Raw genomic sequence first — 18,572 nt, forward strand, 5'->3', positions numbered from 1 at the left:
CCCCCGACCGGTGGGGTGTCGACCGCGCGGACGTGATTGGCACCGATTCTCCAGTCGTCAGAGAATCACATCCCGGCGTCGGAGCGGTGTGGCGGGAATTTCCCGCGTCACCGTCGATTCTCCGACCCGGCACGGGCTCGGAGAATCTCGTCCATGATCTGTCAACTCAATGTCCCGTGCCGATGAAGGCAAGCATGCCATATGCCTTCTTGACCACCTTATCCACCTACATTGCACTTTCATGGAGCTATGAACCTGAACGGCCAGATCCCTCTGTATATCAATGCTCCTAAGGGTTCTGCCATTTCCTGTATAACTCACACCTGAATTTGACCTTTCAAAATGCAGCACCTCATATTTGTCCGGATTGAATTCCATCTGCCATTTCTCTGCCCAACTCGCCAATCTATCTATATTCTGTTGTATTCTCTGACGGTCCCTTTCACTATCTGCAACTCCACCTATCTAAGTGTCATCTGCAAACTTGCTTATCAGACCATCTATATTTTCCTCCAGATTATCTATATATATTACAAACAACAGTGGTCCGAGTACTGATCCCTGTGGAACATCATTAGTTACAGATCTCCATTCTGAAAAACTTACTTCCACTGCGAAAGATACAAAGCCAATTTTTAAAAATTCATTGAGTTGAAACCAATAAACCATGAGTCGCTGGAAGGCAACAGTATGCATAGCTGAAACAGGAATCTTTGCATCTCAGATCATAAGCAGGTTTTTCACAGCAAACAAGGTCTTTGAGGAATTCCCAAATCCTTTGTCAACAAGACAATAATCCACTGTAATTATTTATCTGTGTTTATGGGAAATGAAGGAAAACACGCTTCTCACCTTCTGAGTTGATTGCTTTCATTCTAGCTAGAAATGAAGTCTATTAGCATATTTTGAATATATCTCTCCCTTAGACAACTTTGGTGAACACAGACATATTAATCCCTTTTCAGTTCTTGCTTTATCCACAGATTGCAAGATAAACTACTGAGGAAACTCTGGTTTCTATAGATTCACCCTGATGTCTTGGCTTTGAGAAATGCAACTGAAAATAAATAATTGACAGCAAGGCAATGTTTGCTATGCCCTCCTCTGGTGCCTAACCATTATTCCCTGTTTTATGAATGGTAATATTATTTGTGGTCAAACACTTTCACTTTCCATTAGAAATGTCTCACCTTGCATATTAAAAGAACTGTTATGTAAATTGTACAATGGTTGCCAATTTTGCTTTTCATATAATACTCAGAAAATGCTCACTTTTTTTATTCCTTTCACATAAATCTTCGGTGAATATTTCCAGGGAAATGGAGCTGGGGTAAGTAAAGATTATTATTGTTCTATTCCCTTTCAAAATAATGCCTCTCAAATTAGAAAAAGATGTATATCAGCAGTGTGGTGACAGAATGAATGACCTCCTCCCAAATCTGATCCAGGTTCAACCTCCACTCTTCTAATGCAGTTCAGTGAAAACATGTCAACAAAGTTCAAATCTTTTCCAAAAGATCAAGAAAGGTTGAAAGGAAATTGATCTGAGTGTTTAAAATGCTGAGATGCAAACACAACAAGCAATGGTTAACTTAGAATATTGGGCTATCCTCAGCTAGCTTTAGACTCAGGAGATAATTTTGCAGCATTTTCTATTTCGAGATTGAAATGGGTGGTTTGTGAAAGATTGCGGGCCAATCAGCCTTTTCCGCATTCCATGTCTTTTCAAATTAAAAAAAAAACAATTTTTATTGGAAAATTTTGTATTTATATAACGAACAGCAATAAAATACCAACAATAACAGTCATAAACATTTGCCCAACCTCAATGAACAACAAAACATATTAACAACAAATTAAGTTAACACAATATTAAATAACCATAGAAAAAATAAAGAACACCCTCCTTCCCCACCCCCCACCCCCTCCCAACCACCCCCCCCCCTCCCCCCGAGTTGCTGCTGCTATTGACCAAGATACCTATCTTTGAGTCAGAAAGTCCAGAAAAGGCTGCCACCGTTTATAGAACTCTTGTACTGATCCTCTCAGGGCAAATTTAACCCTTTCCAACTTTATAAATCCTGCCATGTCATTGACCCAGGTCTCCAAACTTGGGGGCCTCGCATCCTTCCACTGCAGCAAGATCCTCCGCCGGGCTACTAGGGACGCAAAGGCCAGAACACCGGCCTCTTTCGCCTCCTGCACTCCCGGCTCCGCCGCAACTCCAAAAATCGTGAGTCCCCAACCTGGTTTGACCCTGGATCCAACCACCCTTGACACCGTCCTCGCCACCCCCTTCCAGAATTCTTCCAGTGCCGGGCATGCCCAGAACATATGGGCATGATTCGCTGGACTCCCCGAATACCTGGTGCACCTGTCCTCACCCCCAAAGAACCTACTCATCCGAGTCACAGACATATGGGCCCAATGCAGCACCTTAAATTGGATGAGACTAAGCCTCACACGCGAAGAGGAAGAGTTAACCTTTTCCAAGGCATCCGCCCAAGTCCCATCCTCTATCTGCTCCCCTGGTTCCCCCTCCCATTTAGCCTTCAGCTCCTCCACTTTTAATTTTAAGGGTAACTTTATAATTTAACATGCATCAGCTTCCATTTGTATGCAGGGATGAAAGGTAACTTTCATCATTAAGTTTACTTCTGTTAATTAATCAACTTTCAGATGAACATTAATTTGCTTGTCCTCATTTGCATATTCACTGTGGAATTTGACATAGAATCTTTGGGATATATTGATGGAGCTCTCGGCTGAAATTACCTGATAATCCATCAATTCCCAGATCAGATTAAAAGAATTTAAATGTCCTTTCCCTGATGGTTTCTAAGAGTCCAACATGAAAAGGGTTTGAGTAATTTCAATTCACTTGCACTGGACAAGATCAGATGAAAGTCTGTGAACAATTTGCAACAAGCAAAATATACTTCTTTTTTTAGTGTCCCATTAAAATCACCGTAGAATACATGATTCTGGGATTAGAATGATCAGAGTTGTGCAATGGTTATGCATTATGTTGGTTTCATGAGTGTCATGTCATTATTATTATTTATGCTCGTCAACAGCAGGCAACAGTCTGATTCCTCAGGTTGATAGGACTTGTGAATGTCTGTGCATGCATAGTTATTCTAGCTACACAGACAGATTGCAGCAGTTATTGATAAAACTGGAGACTTTTTGGGCACTCACAGAATTAAAGTGTGATGAGCAGCATTGGCACGCTGTGAATTTGATCACCAGCTGGGTTTTTCAGAGTGGCAGCTGGTATGATCCACAAAACACAACAATGGTATGTTGACCTTTATTGGGGCTCATTCTGCAAAGGCAAACATAACCACCGCATGTATTTAGATGAAGCCTTTCGAAGGAGCTTTCTATCCTGCTGTGTTCAATCCCAGGGTCCTTTATTTTGATACTACATGCTAAAATTATCTAAGTTCCCAGTACTGACAACTAGCATTCTGGCAGGTATGAAGATTCACCCAAGAAAGCCTGAATGTAAGACTACTATTTATGAATTTAATTTTATCCAATTTTACTTTTTTTTTAAAATTAACTTTATGAAAGCTTTTTTCAGCCAGAATTTTTACATAACGAAAAAAACCCAAAAAATATTTAACAAAACAAGGTGGCTGCTATCATTTTTTTGTTTGTTTTTTTGTAAATTTAGATTACCCAATTATTTTTTCCAATTAAGGGCCAATTTAGTGTGGCCAATCCACCTACTCTGCACATTTTTGGGTTGTGGGGGTGAAACCCACGCAGACACGGGGAGAATGTGCAAACTCCGCACGGACAGTGACCCAGAGCCGGGATCGAACCTGGGTCCTCAGTGCCATGAGGCAGCTGTGCTAACCACTAGGCCACCGTGGGTGGCTGCTATCATTATATACACTTTGTTTGCGCGATTCTCCGCTCCCCACGCGGGTGGGAGAATCGCGTGAGTGCCGGGCGAATCACGACACGCCGCCCTGGCACCCCCCGCGATTTTCCCATCCCTCCAAAATGGCATGTCGCGTTTTGCGTGACACCGCTCGGAGAATCGCTGCTCGCCGTTTTTCAAGGCGACAGGTGATTCTCCGGCCCGGATGGGCCAAGTGGCCCGACGAACCCGACCGGTTCACGCCGGCGCCAACCACACCTGGTCGCTGCCGGCGTGAACAGTGCGCGACAGGTAAGTGTGGGGCCCGTGGAGGGGCGGAGGAAGGATCGAGCACCACGGGCGTGCTCAGGAAGTGACTGGCCCGCGATCGATGCCCACCGATCGTCGGGCCGGCGTCTCTAAGAGACGCACTCTTTTCCCTCCGCCGCCCCGCAAGATCAAGGCCAACCTGCGCATGCGTGGCTGACGTCACTTAGCCGCCGACGACCGCGTCATTCTCGGCGGGGGAATAGGGGGAGAGGAGCGGCCTCCGACGCCGGAGTTCACTCCAGCGTCAGCTGTTTCTTTCCGTTTCAGAGAATCGCGCCCTATATCAACAATTCCCCCCACTTGAGCCCCCCCCCCCCATAACCTCGTTGCTGCTGCTGCTGACACTTTACTGTTACCCTAGAAAGTCAAGGAAAGGTTGCCACCACCGGGAGAACCCCAGCAAGGACCCTCTCAAGGCAAATTTTGTTTGCTCCAGGATAGGAACCCAGCCATATCACAAATCCAGGTCTCCACGCTCGGGGGTTCGAGTCCCTCCACATTAACCATAAGACCATAAGACATAGGAGTGGAAGTAAGGCCATTCGGCCCATCGAGTCCACTCCGCCATTCAATCATGGCTGATGGGCATTTCAACTCCACCTACCAGCATTCTCCCTTAATTCCTCGCGACATCAAGAATTTATCTATCTCTGCCTTGAAGCCATTTAGCGTCCCGGCCTCCACTGCACTCCGCGGCAATGAATTCCACAGGCCCACCACTCTCTGGCTGAAGAAATGTCTCCGCATTTCTGTTCTGAATTTGCCCCCTCTAATTCTAAGGCTGTGCCCACAAGATCCGTCTCCAGGCTACCAGGGAGGCAAAGGCCAACACCTCGGCCTCTTTCACTTCCTGCACTCCCGGATCCTCCGACACACCAAAGATCGCTATTGTTGGACTCGACATCGCCCTTGCAAAGCCCTGCCAGAATTCTTTAAGCACCGGGCATGCCTAAAACATATGGACATGGTTCGTTGGATTCCCTGCACATCTCGCGCACCTGTCCTCTACCCCAAGAAACTTGCTCATTCTCACCGTCGCCATGTGAGCCTGGTGCACCACCTTAAACTGAATTAAACTGAGCCTGGCACATGATGCGGACGAATTCACCCCGCCCAGGGCACCAGCCCACAGGCCCTCCTCTAGCACCTCGCCTAGCTCCTCCTCCCACTTGCCCTTCAGCTCCTCCACTGAGGCTTCCTCCGCCTCCTGCAGCTCCTGGTATATGTCCGACACCTTCCCCTCTCCTACCCAAACGTCTGACACATCCCTGTCCTTTATCCTTCGAGGGGGTAGCAGCGGAAATGTCTCCACCTATTTTTTGAGAAAGTCCCGAACCTCGAAGTATCTAAAAGCATTTCCTGAACTTCTCCTCCAGTGCCTGCACGCTGGGGAAAGTCCCATCTATAAACAGGTCCCCCATCCTTCTAATGCCTGCCTTGAAACCCCCCCTGTCTATCCTGCCCGGAGAAAATCTATGGTTGTTCCGTATCGGGGTCCAAACAGAGACCCCTTCCTCCTTCCTGTGTCTTCTCCACTGGCCCCATACCCTCAGTGCTGCCGCCACCACCGGGCGTGTGGTGTATCGTGCCGGCGAGAATGGCACCGGTGCCTTAACTAGTGCCCCTAGGCTGGTGCCTTTGCATGACGCCGTCTCTAGCCGGCTAGAGGCCACCACGAGCCGGCTAGAGGCTGACCCCTCCTCCATTACCCATTTCCTAATCATGGCCACATTAGTTGCCCACTAGCAGCTACAGAAGTTCGGCAGTGCCCAACCCTCCACCCCACCGGCTACGCTCCAAGAATAGTCTTTTGACTTGCGGGGTTTTACTTGCCCACACAAATCCCGTGATAATCCTGTTCACCCGCTTGAAAAAGGATTTGGGGATGAAAATGGGGAGGCACTGAAAAACGAACAAGAATCTGGGAAGAAACGTCATCTTCACAGTCTGCACTGTTCCCATCAGGGAAAGCGGGAGAATGTCCCACGTTTTAAAGTCTCCCTCCATCTGCTCCACAAGCCGAGATAGGGTATCCCAGTTCCTAGCCACCTGTAGACCTAAATATCGAAAGCTCCTCCCCACTATCTTGAGCAGGAGCTCCCCCAGAATCTCCTCCTGACCCCTAGCATCGATTACAAACAGCTCACTTTTCCCCACGTTCAACTTGTACCCGAGAAGATCCCAAAGTCCCCCAGGATCCACATGACCTCCCCCATCCCCTCTAGCGGGTCCAAAATATACAGTAGCAGGTCATCCGCGTAGAGGAAAACCCGGTGCTCCTTCCAACCCCGAACCAGTCCCCTCCAGTTCTTTGAAGTCCTCAGCGCTATGGCCAACGCCCAATTGCCAGGGCAAATAGTAACGGGGACAGGGGGCACCCCTACCTCGTCCCCCGGTGCAGCCTGAAATACTCCGCCCTCAGCTGGTTCGTGGACACACTCGCTACGTGGCCTGATACAGTAGCTTGAGCCACCCTATGAATCCCTCCCTGAATCCAAACCTACCCAACACTTCCCATAGGTACTCCATCCTGTCAAAGGCCTTCTCCGCATCCATTGCAGCCGCTACTTCTACGTCTCCCCCCTCCGAGGGCATCAGAATAATATTCAGGAGCGTCCTCACATTTGTGTTCAGTTGCCTGTCCTTGACGAAACCCGTCTGGTCCTCCTTGGTCACTCCCGGGACACAGTCCTCTATTCTGGCGGCCAGAATCTTTGCCAGCAATTTGGCATCTACACTCAGGAGCGATATCGGCCTGTAGGATCCTTCTCCCTCTTCAAGGTGAGCGAGATCAATGCCTGCAACATCGTGGGGGGGAGGGTTCCTCTCTCCTTTGCCTCGTTAAAGGTTCTTAGCAGGAGTGGGCTCAGTAGCTCCGAGAACTTCTTATAAAATTCTACAGGGAAGCCGTCCAGACCCGGGGCCTTGCCCGACTGCATACTTGCCAATCTCGTAACTATCTCCTCAAACTCAATCGGAGCCCCCAGTCCCTCCACCCAATCCTCGTCCACCCTTGGGAACCTCAATCGATCCATAAATTGCTTCATCCCTTCCCCTCCCCTGGGGGGGGGGGGGGGGGGGGGGGGTGGGGGGTTCTGATTTGTACAGCTTCCCATAAAACTCTTTGAAGACTTCATTTATCCTCTCCGGGCTCAACACCGTGTTACGTTCCTTATCCCGCACTCCACCGATCTCACTGGCCATCTCCCTCCTGCGAAGTTGGTGCGCCAGCATCCTACTGGCTTTCTCCCCATACTCGTAGACTGCCCCTTTCACTTTCCTCAACTGTGCAACCGCCTTCCCCGTGGTCAGCACATCGAACTCCGCCTGTAATCTCTGGCGCTCCTTTAGCAGCCCCGCCTCGGGGTCCTCTGCGTACTTCCTGTCTACCCTAAGTATCTCTCCCACCAGCCTCTCCCTCTCCGCCCTCCCTCTTCTCTCTGTGGGACCTAATAGAGATTAACTCCCCCTGATGACCTCCTTCATAGCGTCCCAAACCGCTGCCGCTGTTACCTCCCCTGTGTCATTCGTTATCACATAGATCTGAATGCTCCTCCTTATCTGCCCACACACACCTCTTCATCCGCCAGCAGCCCCACATCCAGTCTCCAGAGAGGGCGATGCCCCCGCTCCGCCCTCAGATGCAGATCCACCCAATGCAGGGCAGGTCCGAGACCGCAATGGCTGAATACTCAACCCCCTCCGCCCTCGGGATTAACACCCTGCTCAACACAAAAAAGTAAATCCGCGAGTAGACTTTATGGACGTGGCAGAAAAAGGAGAACTCCTTCGCCCTTGGCCGCGCAAATCTCCACGGTTCCATCTGATCCATGAACTCCCACAGGGTCCTGGCCGCCGCCGGTCTCTTTCCCGACCTGGACTTAGACCGGTCCAACGCCGGATCCAAGACAGTATTAAAGTCCCCCCCCCCCCCATAATCAAGTTACTTGACTCCAAGTCTGGGATTTTACCCAACATGCGCCTCATGAATTCCGCATCATCCCAGTTCAGGGCATACACGTTCATCAACACCACCCGGGCCCCCTGTATCTTGCCACTCACCATTATGTACCTACCCCCCTTGTCCACCACGAAGCTCCCTACTTCAAACACCACCTGATTACTAACCAGAATTGCCACCCCTCTGGCCTTTGAGTCCAGCCCCGAGTGGAACACCTGGGCCGCCCGTCCCCTCCTTAACCTCGTCTGGTCAGCGAATTTTAGGTGCGTCTCCTGCAGCATAGCCACGTCCGCCTTCAACCCCTTACGATGCGAGAACACACGGGACCTCTTGACGGGCCCGTTCAGACCCCTCACATTCCACGTGATCAGCCTGGACCGGGGGGGGGGGGGGGGGGGGGGGGGGGGGTTTGACCCCCCTTCCCTGCCGATTAGCCATCTCCCTTTTTCGGCCAGCCACCCAGCCACGTGCCCGCGCCCCCCCCGCTCACTCCAACCCTCCCGCCGGAGGCCCCCAGCCCGACTCTTTGCCCACCGCAGGACTACCGCTGTCTGTAAAGTGGTGCACCTTATCACCATCGCCCTGGGTGGTTCGTTCACCCTCGGCTTCCAGGTGAAGACCCTATGCACCCCGTCCCGTTCCAAGGGCCGCGGGAAGGCCCCTCTGCCCATCAGTGTCCCCAGCATTGCAGTCACATACATGCTCGCATCCGCCTCCTCCGCACCTTCAGGGAGGCCCAGAATCCGCAGGTTGTGACTCCTAGACCTATATTCAAGGTCATCCAGCCTCTCCTGCTGTCTCTTGTGTAGGGCCTCGTGCGCCTCCACCCTGACCGCCAGGCCCAGGATCTCATCCTCAATCTCAGACACCTTCCTCTCCACCTCTTTGATCACCTTCTCCTGTACCTTCTGAACCTCCACCATCTTTTCCACGGAGGCCCTCATAGGGGCCAGCATTTCCATTTTTAGTTCTGCGAAGCAGCTCCTCAAAAATGCTGCTCTCTGGGCCCACGCTTCTCGATCTGCGCCGGCCGCCATTTTGTCCTCCCGGACCCGATCTGCTTTCTTCCTCACAATTGCTCGTTTGACGGCCCCGCTCCTGGTTCCCTCCATACAGCACAGGGGGGGAACCTCTCCAGCGTCCGTTCCCACACCGGTATCCGCCCTTCAAGTGCCGCTGCTGCCCCACTTAACGGCCCTAAACCCCAATTCCGGCGGGAGCTGCCGTGTATGCGACCTAGTGGTCATGGCAGCTACCAGAAGTCCCAATTTTCTTTTTTGGGTATCTTGTCACTAGAAAGGTTCTCAAGTGCAGCCCTTTGAGATCTACAGTCTTGCTGCATGATATCTAATGATTTTTTTTTTCAGCATCAGTCCACACCATATGCTCAACACAGACCACTTATGTGCCAAACAGCATAAGCAGCAAGTAATAGACAGAGCTAAACAATTCCACAATGAACGCATCAGATCTAAGCTCTGGCTTCCTGCCACATTCAGGACAAGCCATATTAATATTGTGGCTACCAGAGCAGGTCAAAGGCTACGGTGAGTAACTCACCTCCTGACCCCTAAAGCCTGTCCTCCCATACTCAATGATGGAGGATCCCAGCATGTATGTGCAAAAGACAAGGCTGAGGCTTTCGCCACAATCTTTGCTCAGAAATGCCGAGTGGATGATCCGTCTCAGTCTCCTCCCGACGTCCCCAGCATCACAGATATCAGCAGGGTAGCATTGTGGACAGCACAATCGCTTCACAGCTCCAGGGTCCCAGGTTCGATTCCGGCTTGGGTCGCTGTCTGTGTGGAGTCTGCACATCCTCCCCGTGTGTGCGTGGGTTTCCTCCGGGTGCTCCGGTTTCCTCCCACAGTCCAAAGATGTGCAGGTTAGGTGGATTGGCCATGATAAATTGCCCTTAGTGTCCAAAATTGCCCTTAGTGTTGGGTGGGGTACTGGGTTATGGGGACAGGGTGGAGGTGTTAACCTTGGGTAGGGTTCTCTTTCCAAGAGCCGGTGCAGACTCGATGGGCCGAATGGCCTCCTTCTGCACTGTAAATTCTATGTAATCAGTCTTCAGCCAATACGATTCACACTACGCCATATCAAGAAACGGCTGAAGGCACTGGATACCACAAAGGCTATGGGCCCTGACAATATCTCGGCAATAGTACTGAAGACTTGTGCTCCAGAACTCGCCACACCCCTAGCCAAGATGTTCCAGTACAGCTGCAACACTGGCATCTACCCGGAAATGTGGCAAATTGCCCAGGTGTGTTCTGTACTCAAGAGACAGGACACGTGCAACCCAGGCAATTACCACCCTATCAGTCTACTCTCCATCAATAGCAAAGTGATAGAAGGGGTTATCAACAGAGCTATCAAGCGGCACTTACTCAGCAATTACCTGCTCATGGACGTTTAGTTTGCATTTTGCCAGGATCACTCAGCTCCTGACCTCATTACAGCCTTGGTTCAGACATGGACAAAGAGCTGAATGCCAGAGGTGAGGTGAGAGTGACTGCCCTTGACATCAAGGCAGCATTTGACCGAGTGTGGCATCAAGGAGCCCGAGCTAAACTTGAGTCAATGGGAATCAGGGGAAACTCTCCGCTGGTTGGAGTCATTCCCGGCCCAAAGGAAGATGGTTGTGGTGGTTGGAGGTCAATCATCTCAGCTCCAGGACGTCACTGCAGAAATTCCTCAGGATAGTGTCCTGGGCCAAACCATCTTCAGCTGCTTCATCAATGACCATCCCTCCATCATAAGATCAGAAATGGGGATGTTTACGGATGACCGCACAATGTTCAGCACCATTCACAACTCTTCAGATAATGAAGCAATCCATGTCCAAATGCAGCAAGACCTGGATAATATCCAGGCTTGGGTTGACAAGTTACATTTGCGCCACACAAGTGCCAGGCAATGACCAGCTACTAAAAGAGAGGATCTAATCATCACCCCTTGATATTCAATGGAATTACCATCACTGAATCCTCCAAAATCAACATCCTGGGGGTTACCATTGATCAGAAACTGAACTGGACGAGCCATATTAATATTGTGGCTACCAGGGCAGGTCAAAGGCTACGGTGAGTAACTCACCTCCTGACCCCCAAAGCCTGTCCACCATCTACAAGGCATAAGGCAGGAGTGCAATGGGTTACTCTCCACTTGTCTGGGTGAGTTTAGCTCCAATAAGCCAAAAGAAGCTCGACACATCCAAGCCAAAGCAGCCCGCCTGATTGCTCCTCCTTCCACAATCATTCAAATCCTCCACTACCGGTGCACAGTAGCAGCCGTGTGTGCCATTTACAGGATGCATTGCAGTAACTCATCAAGGTTCCTTAGACAGCTCCTTCCAAACCCACGATCACTACCATCTGGAAGGACAAGAGCAGCAGATACCTGGGAACCCCACCACCTGGAAGTTCCCTTCGAAGTCACTCACCACCCTGACTTGGAATTATAATGCTGTTCCTTCACTGTCACTGGGGCAACATCCTGGAACATCCTCCCTGACAGCACAGTGGGTGTACCTACACCTCAAGGACTGCAGCGGTTCAAGAAGGCAACATACCACCACCTTCTGAAGGGCAATGAGGGATGGGCAATAAATTAACCAGTGATTCCCACATACCAAAATTTTTTTTAAAATCCAGATAATAAAAAACAATTTCCCCTCACTGCTTTGGTAGTGGATCTGACACTCACAATGTTCATCCCCTTTAGTCCCAACGTTAAATATCATTTATAATCTCTTCAAAGAGTTACCAACCCAATTCTGTTCAGTGAAAAGGCTCCACTTCTCAAGTCTATAACAAATTTAACAGGTCAAGACTGCAAGGATAAGATTTGTACATCTGAGTAAGGTAAACTGTATTTGATGGTTGTTAAAAATTGTGCAGAGGAAGGTTTGATATCCGTAGCTTTTAAGGTGGTACTTTGCATGGCCACTAGATGGTAATATATTTCTTCCAGAAATTTGGACATTATCTTCACACTGCCAGGAGGAGACAGCATTAAGGGATTCTTCCTGGTGACACTAGAGGTGGAACTGGCAGCAGTACAAGGCATCAAGGTACACCCAATAAAATATAAAACATGTTGCAAGCTTAATGCCGTAAAAATGCAATGCATGGTCCAATAGCATATCACGATTTTCTGATATTCCAATAACTGTCTAAAATCTACTGGTGATTTCATGTTTAAGTTTGTTATTCAGTGTTATATTACTCATTGGCAATATGTTGTTACTCTTTGCTTTATATATCCAGAATGGTTTGATTCTAAAGAAACCACCAATCTTCAACTTAAAGCAAAATAGGATTAATGAATAACGAATTGATTAATGTTGAATTTGTTCACTCTTACAGAACTTTAACCAGTGATTAAGTAATTCAGAATAAAGTATTAACTATATTTAACTACATGTGCTATGCTATTATCTTTCTCTCTAACACAGTCTCTCATACATGAATTTAGTGCTGCCATCTCGTACACTGTGCCATCTACACTATGATGTAGTCATTAACTCTTTATATATCTCTATATATACATATCACTATATCCAGTAGTTATTTTTGGACGAGATACACATTAGCTTTGAAACAGCCAATAGTGTGAAACAAACATTTACTTTGAAACAGACACAATTTCTGCTCGGTTGAAGTTTACATCTGCTTCATTTCCAAACTTGGAGTAGTATGTGTCATTCAATCTAGTGTGACCTACCTGTCTGAATCACCTCCCTCAGTGTCCTGCATTGACTGGTTTATGAATGTCCTGCTGCTTTGCCTCTTCCAAAGCTGTCCTTGGCTGTTGTTCAGGAAGAAATTGACAGCGTTTTACGAATAGCTATCCTCTTTACTCTCTCTGTCAAGGGATGCTTATCCCCTAAAAATATCTATCTCCATAGCAGCACCAGTGAGATGAGTTCATTAGAACATAAGAAATGAGGGCAGCACAGTGGTGCAGTGGTTAGCACTGCTGCCTCATGCCGCAGAGGTCCCAGGTTCAATCCCGGCTCTGGGTCAATGTCCGTGTGGAGTTTGCACATTTCCCCCTGTTTGGGTTCTGCCAAAGATGTGCAGGGTAGGTGGATTGACCACGCTAAATTGCCCCTTAATTGGAAAAAATTAATTGGGTACTCTAAATTTATTTAACACAAAGAACATTAGAAATGGAAGCAGAAGTCTCATCAGCTATTTAATAATGTATTGGCAGAAGTTCTACATCACCTCTCTTGTTCTCTCTCCCCATATTTCTTGATTCAACCAGTGTCCAAAAAAACGACAAATATTAGTGTTATTTACACCAATCAGCTGAGCATCCAACGCCCTCAGGGCAACAGAATTTCAAAGATTCATAACCCTGTGAGTGACAACATTTTTTCAGTTCCTCAGTCCTTAATGGCCAACCCCTTCTTCTAAGACCAAGATCCCCGGTCTCGACTCCCCAGTCAGGAATCAGCCTTTCAGAATCCACCATGTCAACTCCAACTCTGCACTATCTTGCACCCCTCCCAAGTTTTAGATATTTTTTGTTATTTCGCCATCAGGAGTCAGCATTACTGGCAAGAGCACCATTTGTTATTCATGCCTAATTTCCCTTCAAATGAAGGCTTTGCAGTTTTAGTTCACAGGGCTGTGAATCTTTGAAATTCTGCACACCCGAGAGCTTTGGATAGCTTTATGATCTATCTGCACCTCAGTATGTTCCTCAGGAAAATGCAAGCAACTACAGCTGTGCCTTCATAGGATCTCATTTAGGGAAATTTTGGTTCAAAACTCAAATTTTGCTTTGAAAAATAAGGACAATAATTTTGGTGAAAGATAAGAATTGTAATTGTGTCAACTTAACAAATTTAGGGACATTCATGATATCTTTCTTCAACCTAAAAGATGGCTGTTGACTTACCGAGTAGAGCTACTACTGCAGCTATACTTGCTGCAGCAACTCTGATGTATCTGACCTAAACTGTTAATAGCAGCATTAGAGATGCCAACTGTGCAATTCTTAACAGCACTTTAAAAAAAAATTCAGCTACAATTCAAGGTCACACCATTCAAAAACAGTTGACAGGCTTTGTGCTTGAATGCCTAGTTGAGGGACATCAAAGTCACTACGCCATCATGTGTTGAACTGGAATTGTGTTTTGCAGACACCAAACTACACGAATCACAATTTCCATGACGCTCATAAAAGATAAAACCGAGCAATGTTATTTTCCTTAAGTATTGAGGGAGGGAGGAAAGTCTTCCATTTAGCTTTCAGTACTACTGGATGTCCTAAAAGCACTTTACAGCCAAAGAACTAAAAACTAAGCATGCAACTAGACTACCACAGAATAGCAAGACGCTATAATGGTTCTTCAAAAGGCACATTGCAGGCCTAGTCTAGTGGCTCTTTGGAGATGAATGGAAGTTAGAGTTCTCTGGATTTCCAGACAAGATTATGGCTTAGTTTCAATGGAAGTAAATTTTGCAGCTGGAAATGAAATAGTCCAACTCACACTGCAGGATTGATTGGTTGTTAGGTAGGATTCTGTTATTTTGGCTGGAGGAGTTGTCCTTCTTCTGTCGGTTTCCAGACTGACTGGTTCCTGCAGGAATTCATTATCTGTAGATAGCTTTGGCCACATGGTCAGTATGCTTATTGTTCTCTCAAAACTATTAAGGTAGGAGCTATGGTGATATAATGGACAATGGTTGACTGAAATCTTTGGATCCTCACTGTCTTCAGATGATGTCCCAGAGGACTGGAGAATAGCCAATGTTGTTCCTTTGTTTCAGAAGGGTAGCAAGGATAATCCAGTGAACTACAGGTTGGTGAGCGTAACGTCAGTGGTAGGGAAATTACTGGAGAGAATTCTTCAAGACAGGAACTACTCCTATTTGGAAGCAAGTGGTCGTATTAGTGAGAGGCAGCGCGGTTTTGTGACTAACTTTATAAGAGTTTTTCGAGGTCACAAAGATGATAGATGCAGGTAGGGCAGTGGATGAACTTCAGTTAGGCCTTTGACAAGGTCCCTCATGGCAGACTGGTACAAAAGGTGAAGTCACACGGGATCAGAGGCGAGCTGGCAAGATGGATACAGAACTGGCTAGGTCACAGAAGGCAGAGAGTAGCAATGGAAGGGTGCTTTTCTGATTGGAGGGCTGTGACTAGTGGTGTTCCGCAGGGGTCAGTGCTGGGACCTTTGCTGTTCGTAGCATATATAAATGATTTGGAGGAAAATGTAACTTGTCTGATTGGTAAGTTTGCGGACGACATAAAGGTTGGTGGAATTGCGGAGAGCGATGAGGATACAGCAGGATTTAGATCATTTGGAGACTTGGGCGGCGAGATGGCAGATGGAGTTTAATCCAGACAAATGTGAGGTAATGCATTTTGGAAGGTCTAATACAGGTAGGGAATATACAGTGAATGGTAGAACCCTCAAGAGTATTGACAGTTAGAGATATCTTGGTGTACAGGTCCACAGCTCACTGAAAAGGGCAACACAGGTGGAGAAGGTAGTCAAGAAGGCATAAGGCATGCTTGCCTTCATTGGCCGGGGCATTGAGTATAAAAATTGGCAAGTTATGTTGCAGCTGAACCTTAGTTAGGCCACACTTGGGGTATAGTGTTCAATTCTCGTCGCCACACTACCAGAAGGATGTGGACGCTTTAGAGGGGGTGCAAACGAGCAAACGAGATTTACCAGGATGTTGCCTGGTATGGAGGGCATTAGCTATGAGGTGAGGTTGAATAAACTTGGTTTGTTCTCACTGGAATGAAGGAGGTTGAGGGGCAACCTGACAGAGGTCTACAAAATTATTTGGGGCATAGACAGAGTGGATAGGCAGAGGCTTTTTCCCAGGGTAGAGGGGTCAATTACTACGGGGCATAGGTTTAAGGTGCAAGGGGCAAGGTTTAGAGGAGATGTACGAGGTAGGTTTTTTTACACAGAGGGTAGTGGGTGCCTGGAACTCGCTGCCGGAGGAGGTGGTGGAAGCAGGGACGATAGTGATGTTTAAGGGGCATCTTGACAAATACATGAATAGGATGAGAAGAGGGATACGGACCCCGGAAGATTTTAGTTTTGACGGGCAGCATGGTCGGCGCTGGCTTGGAGGGCCGAAGAGCCTGTTCCTGTGCTGTACTTTTCTTTGTTCTTTGTTCTTGGATGATGGTCTTTCATGCCTACTTAGGATTTGACTGGTTTCTTTGCACCTCATTAAGGTTTGAGCTTGGAGATAGTAAGTTTGTGAGTCCGTAGATTTTGATTTTTTGATCAGCCCACAAACAATAGAAGCCATGAATTCCATGGATTATTTTCGACTTGGTGTGCCTATTCAAGGAAAGGCCACCACCCATTTTAAAAACTTTCTGGAAGCATGTTCAGACATGAGTTAATCCTTTGTGCAGAAATCACCACGGGTCACCTTTGCAGCCATCTAATGTCAAGGTAAATTGTCCATATGCCATGTTGTTATTTTAAAGTAAAAATTATCCATCATCTCCATACATTTGGGCATATCACCTGAGCATAACAGGAGTACAGTAAGAAGTCTTATAACATCAGGTTAAAGTCCAACAGGTTTGTTTCGAATCACTAGCTTTCGGAGCGCAGCACCTTCATCAGGTGTTGTAAGACTTCTCACGGTACCCACCCCAGTCCAACGCCGGCATCTCCACATCATAATTAGAGTTCCATGGATCTTTTACTTCCACCCAAGAGTGAAGATTTTGTTTGATGTCGCATCGAAAAAATGGTACCTCTAGTATTGAGGACAGCACTCCCTCAATACTACACTGGAATGTCAGCTTTTGAATTTTGTGTTTAAGTCCTGGATTGGGATTTGAATTACAACCTTCTGACTCAACTGAGAGTGCTACCAACTGAGCCACAGTTGACTTTATGATATCAAAAGAAATGTTTATTTGAATTTATAATATGCTACTTTTTCACCCTCCTGAGGCTATTTCGATTGCAACTGAAGCAATATTGAACCGTGATGATAATTCAATTAAAACTGCTTTGCAAGATATGTCTGAATCAATGAGGAAGATGAATAACTCTCTCAAGAAGATGGATGGTATGTTTAGACACAATCATCGGCTTACTTGCTAATATGAGTGTAATGCTGACTGATCAATTTGCCATTGGTAATTTAAATAACTGAAATAGTATCACTATTTAAACTATATTGAAACACAATGGTTATTGAAAAAATGATGGATGGAATTCTGACAGATAGGGCTACTGTGAAAGATGTGAAAGATCACGAGGAGAATTTCTGTGACCTTTTGAGATTTCCTATGTATGGAAGGATTCAATTAAGAAAGATACTGTTGCAAGATGGACATCAGAATCTTCGGAACTGCAGATCTACATGCCTGCCATACAATTTAGTGCAGATGACAATTTTACCTCCTCAGTTCCAATGCTGGACTGCAAAAAAACTTCAGTGAACTTAAATTAAGATTGGGTGCCAGACTATAGCCAGACTTTAGTCTACATTCTAGCTACTTGCTGTTCCATGAACCAATTCCTTTGGTCTCAAGTTCAAATATCAAAACTATTTTGTCTCTTCTACCCCTAGACCATGTGGATCCTGATACTTTTTATGGAATAATGCGGCTCTTTTTGTCTGGGTACGTATTCACTATTAAAGCACTGTGCCTGATTTTCAAAAAGTATAATTACATATAAATTGCAGCTCGTAAGCAGCTTTTTTAGCCCAACATGTCCACATGGATGTTGATTCTCTAAGTAAGCAGTAGATGGGGAGATGATGCCACAGTGGTAATATCACTGATTTGGTCACAAAAAAAGTAATCTCCTGGTAATCTACTAATAATATGGTGGAATTTAACCTCAATTAATAAATCTGAAATATGGAGCTCGTCTCAGTAATCATAAGCATGCAACTATCATTGATTGTTTTAAAAAGCCATCATTCACTAATGTCCTTTTGGGGAGGAAATCTGCTGCCCTTATGCTGGTCTGGCCTACATACGACTCCAGATTCACAATGGGGTTGACGCTTAACTGTCTTCACAAATGTCGACTTCAATGACAATTGGGGATGGGCACCCTACTTAGTCCTGTGCCTCTATGCTATCCCCGTAACCCAGTAAACCCACCAAATCTTTTGGACACTAAGGGGTAATTTAGTGTGGCTAATCCACCTAACCTGCAAATCTTTGGACTGTGGGAGGAAACCAAAGCACCCAGAGGAAACCCATGCAGATATGGGGAGTATGTGCAAACTCCACACAGGCCGCAATTGAACCCGGGTCCCCGAAGCTGTGAGGCAGCAATGCTAACCACTGTGCCGCCCTACCGCCCTGTGCATATCTCCTCAGATTCCACCCAGATTATTGTCTTGAGAGATTCAAGATTTCACTCCCAAAAATATG

At 46.9% G+C, this 18,572-nt stretch overlaps 1 protein-coding gene across 2 annotated transcripts in view; it reads left to right on the forward strand.

Moving 5' to 3' along the window:
• ido1 (indoleamine 2,3-dioxygenase 1) overlaps window positions 1-18,572 on the forward strand; it is a 55,226-nt gene that overhangs the window by 25,740 nt on the left and 10,914 nt on the right. For both annotated transcript variants that reach the window (XM_038785635.1, XM_038785636.1), the window contains 4 exons: window positions 1,316-1,330; window positions 12,144-12,243; window positions 17,128-17,245; window positions 17,753-17,804. In XM_038785635.1, coding sequence (XP_038641563.1) covers window positions 1,316-1,330; window positions 12,144-12,243; window positions 17,128-17,245; window positions 17,753-17,804 — 285 coding nt within the window. The remainder of the gene's footprint in view (window positions 1-1,315; window positions 1,331-12,143; window positions 12,244-17,127; window positions 17,246-17,752; window positions 17,805-18,572) is intronic.

The sequence above is a fragment of the Scyliorhinus canicula genome, chromosome 26 (assembly GCF_902713615.1).
Source record: "Scyliorhinus canicula chromosome 26, sScyCan1.1, whole genome shotgun sequence".
NCBI lineage: Eukaryota > Metazoa > Chordata > Chondrichthyes > Carcharhiniformes > Scyliorhinidae > Scyliorhinus > Scyliorhinus canicula.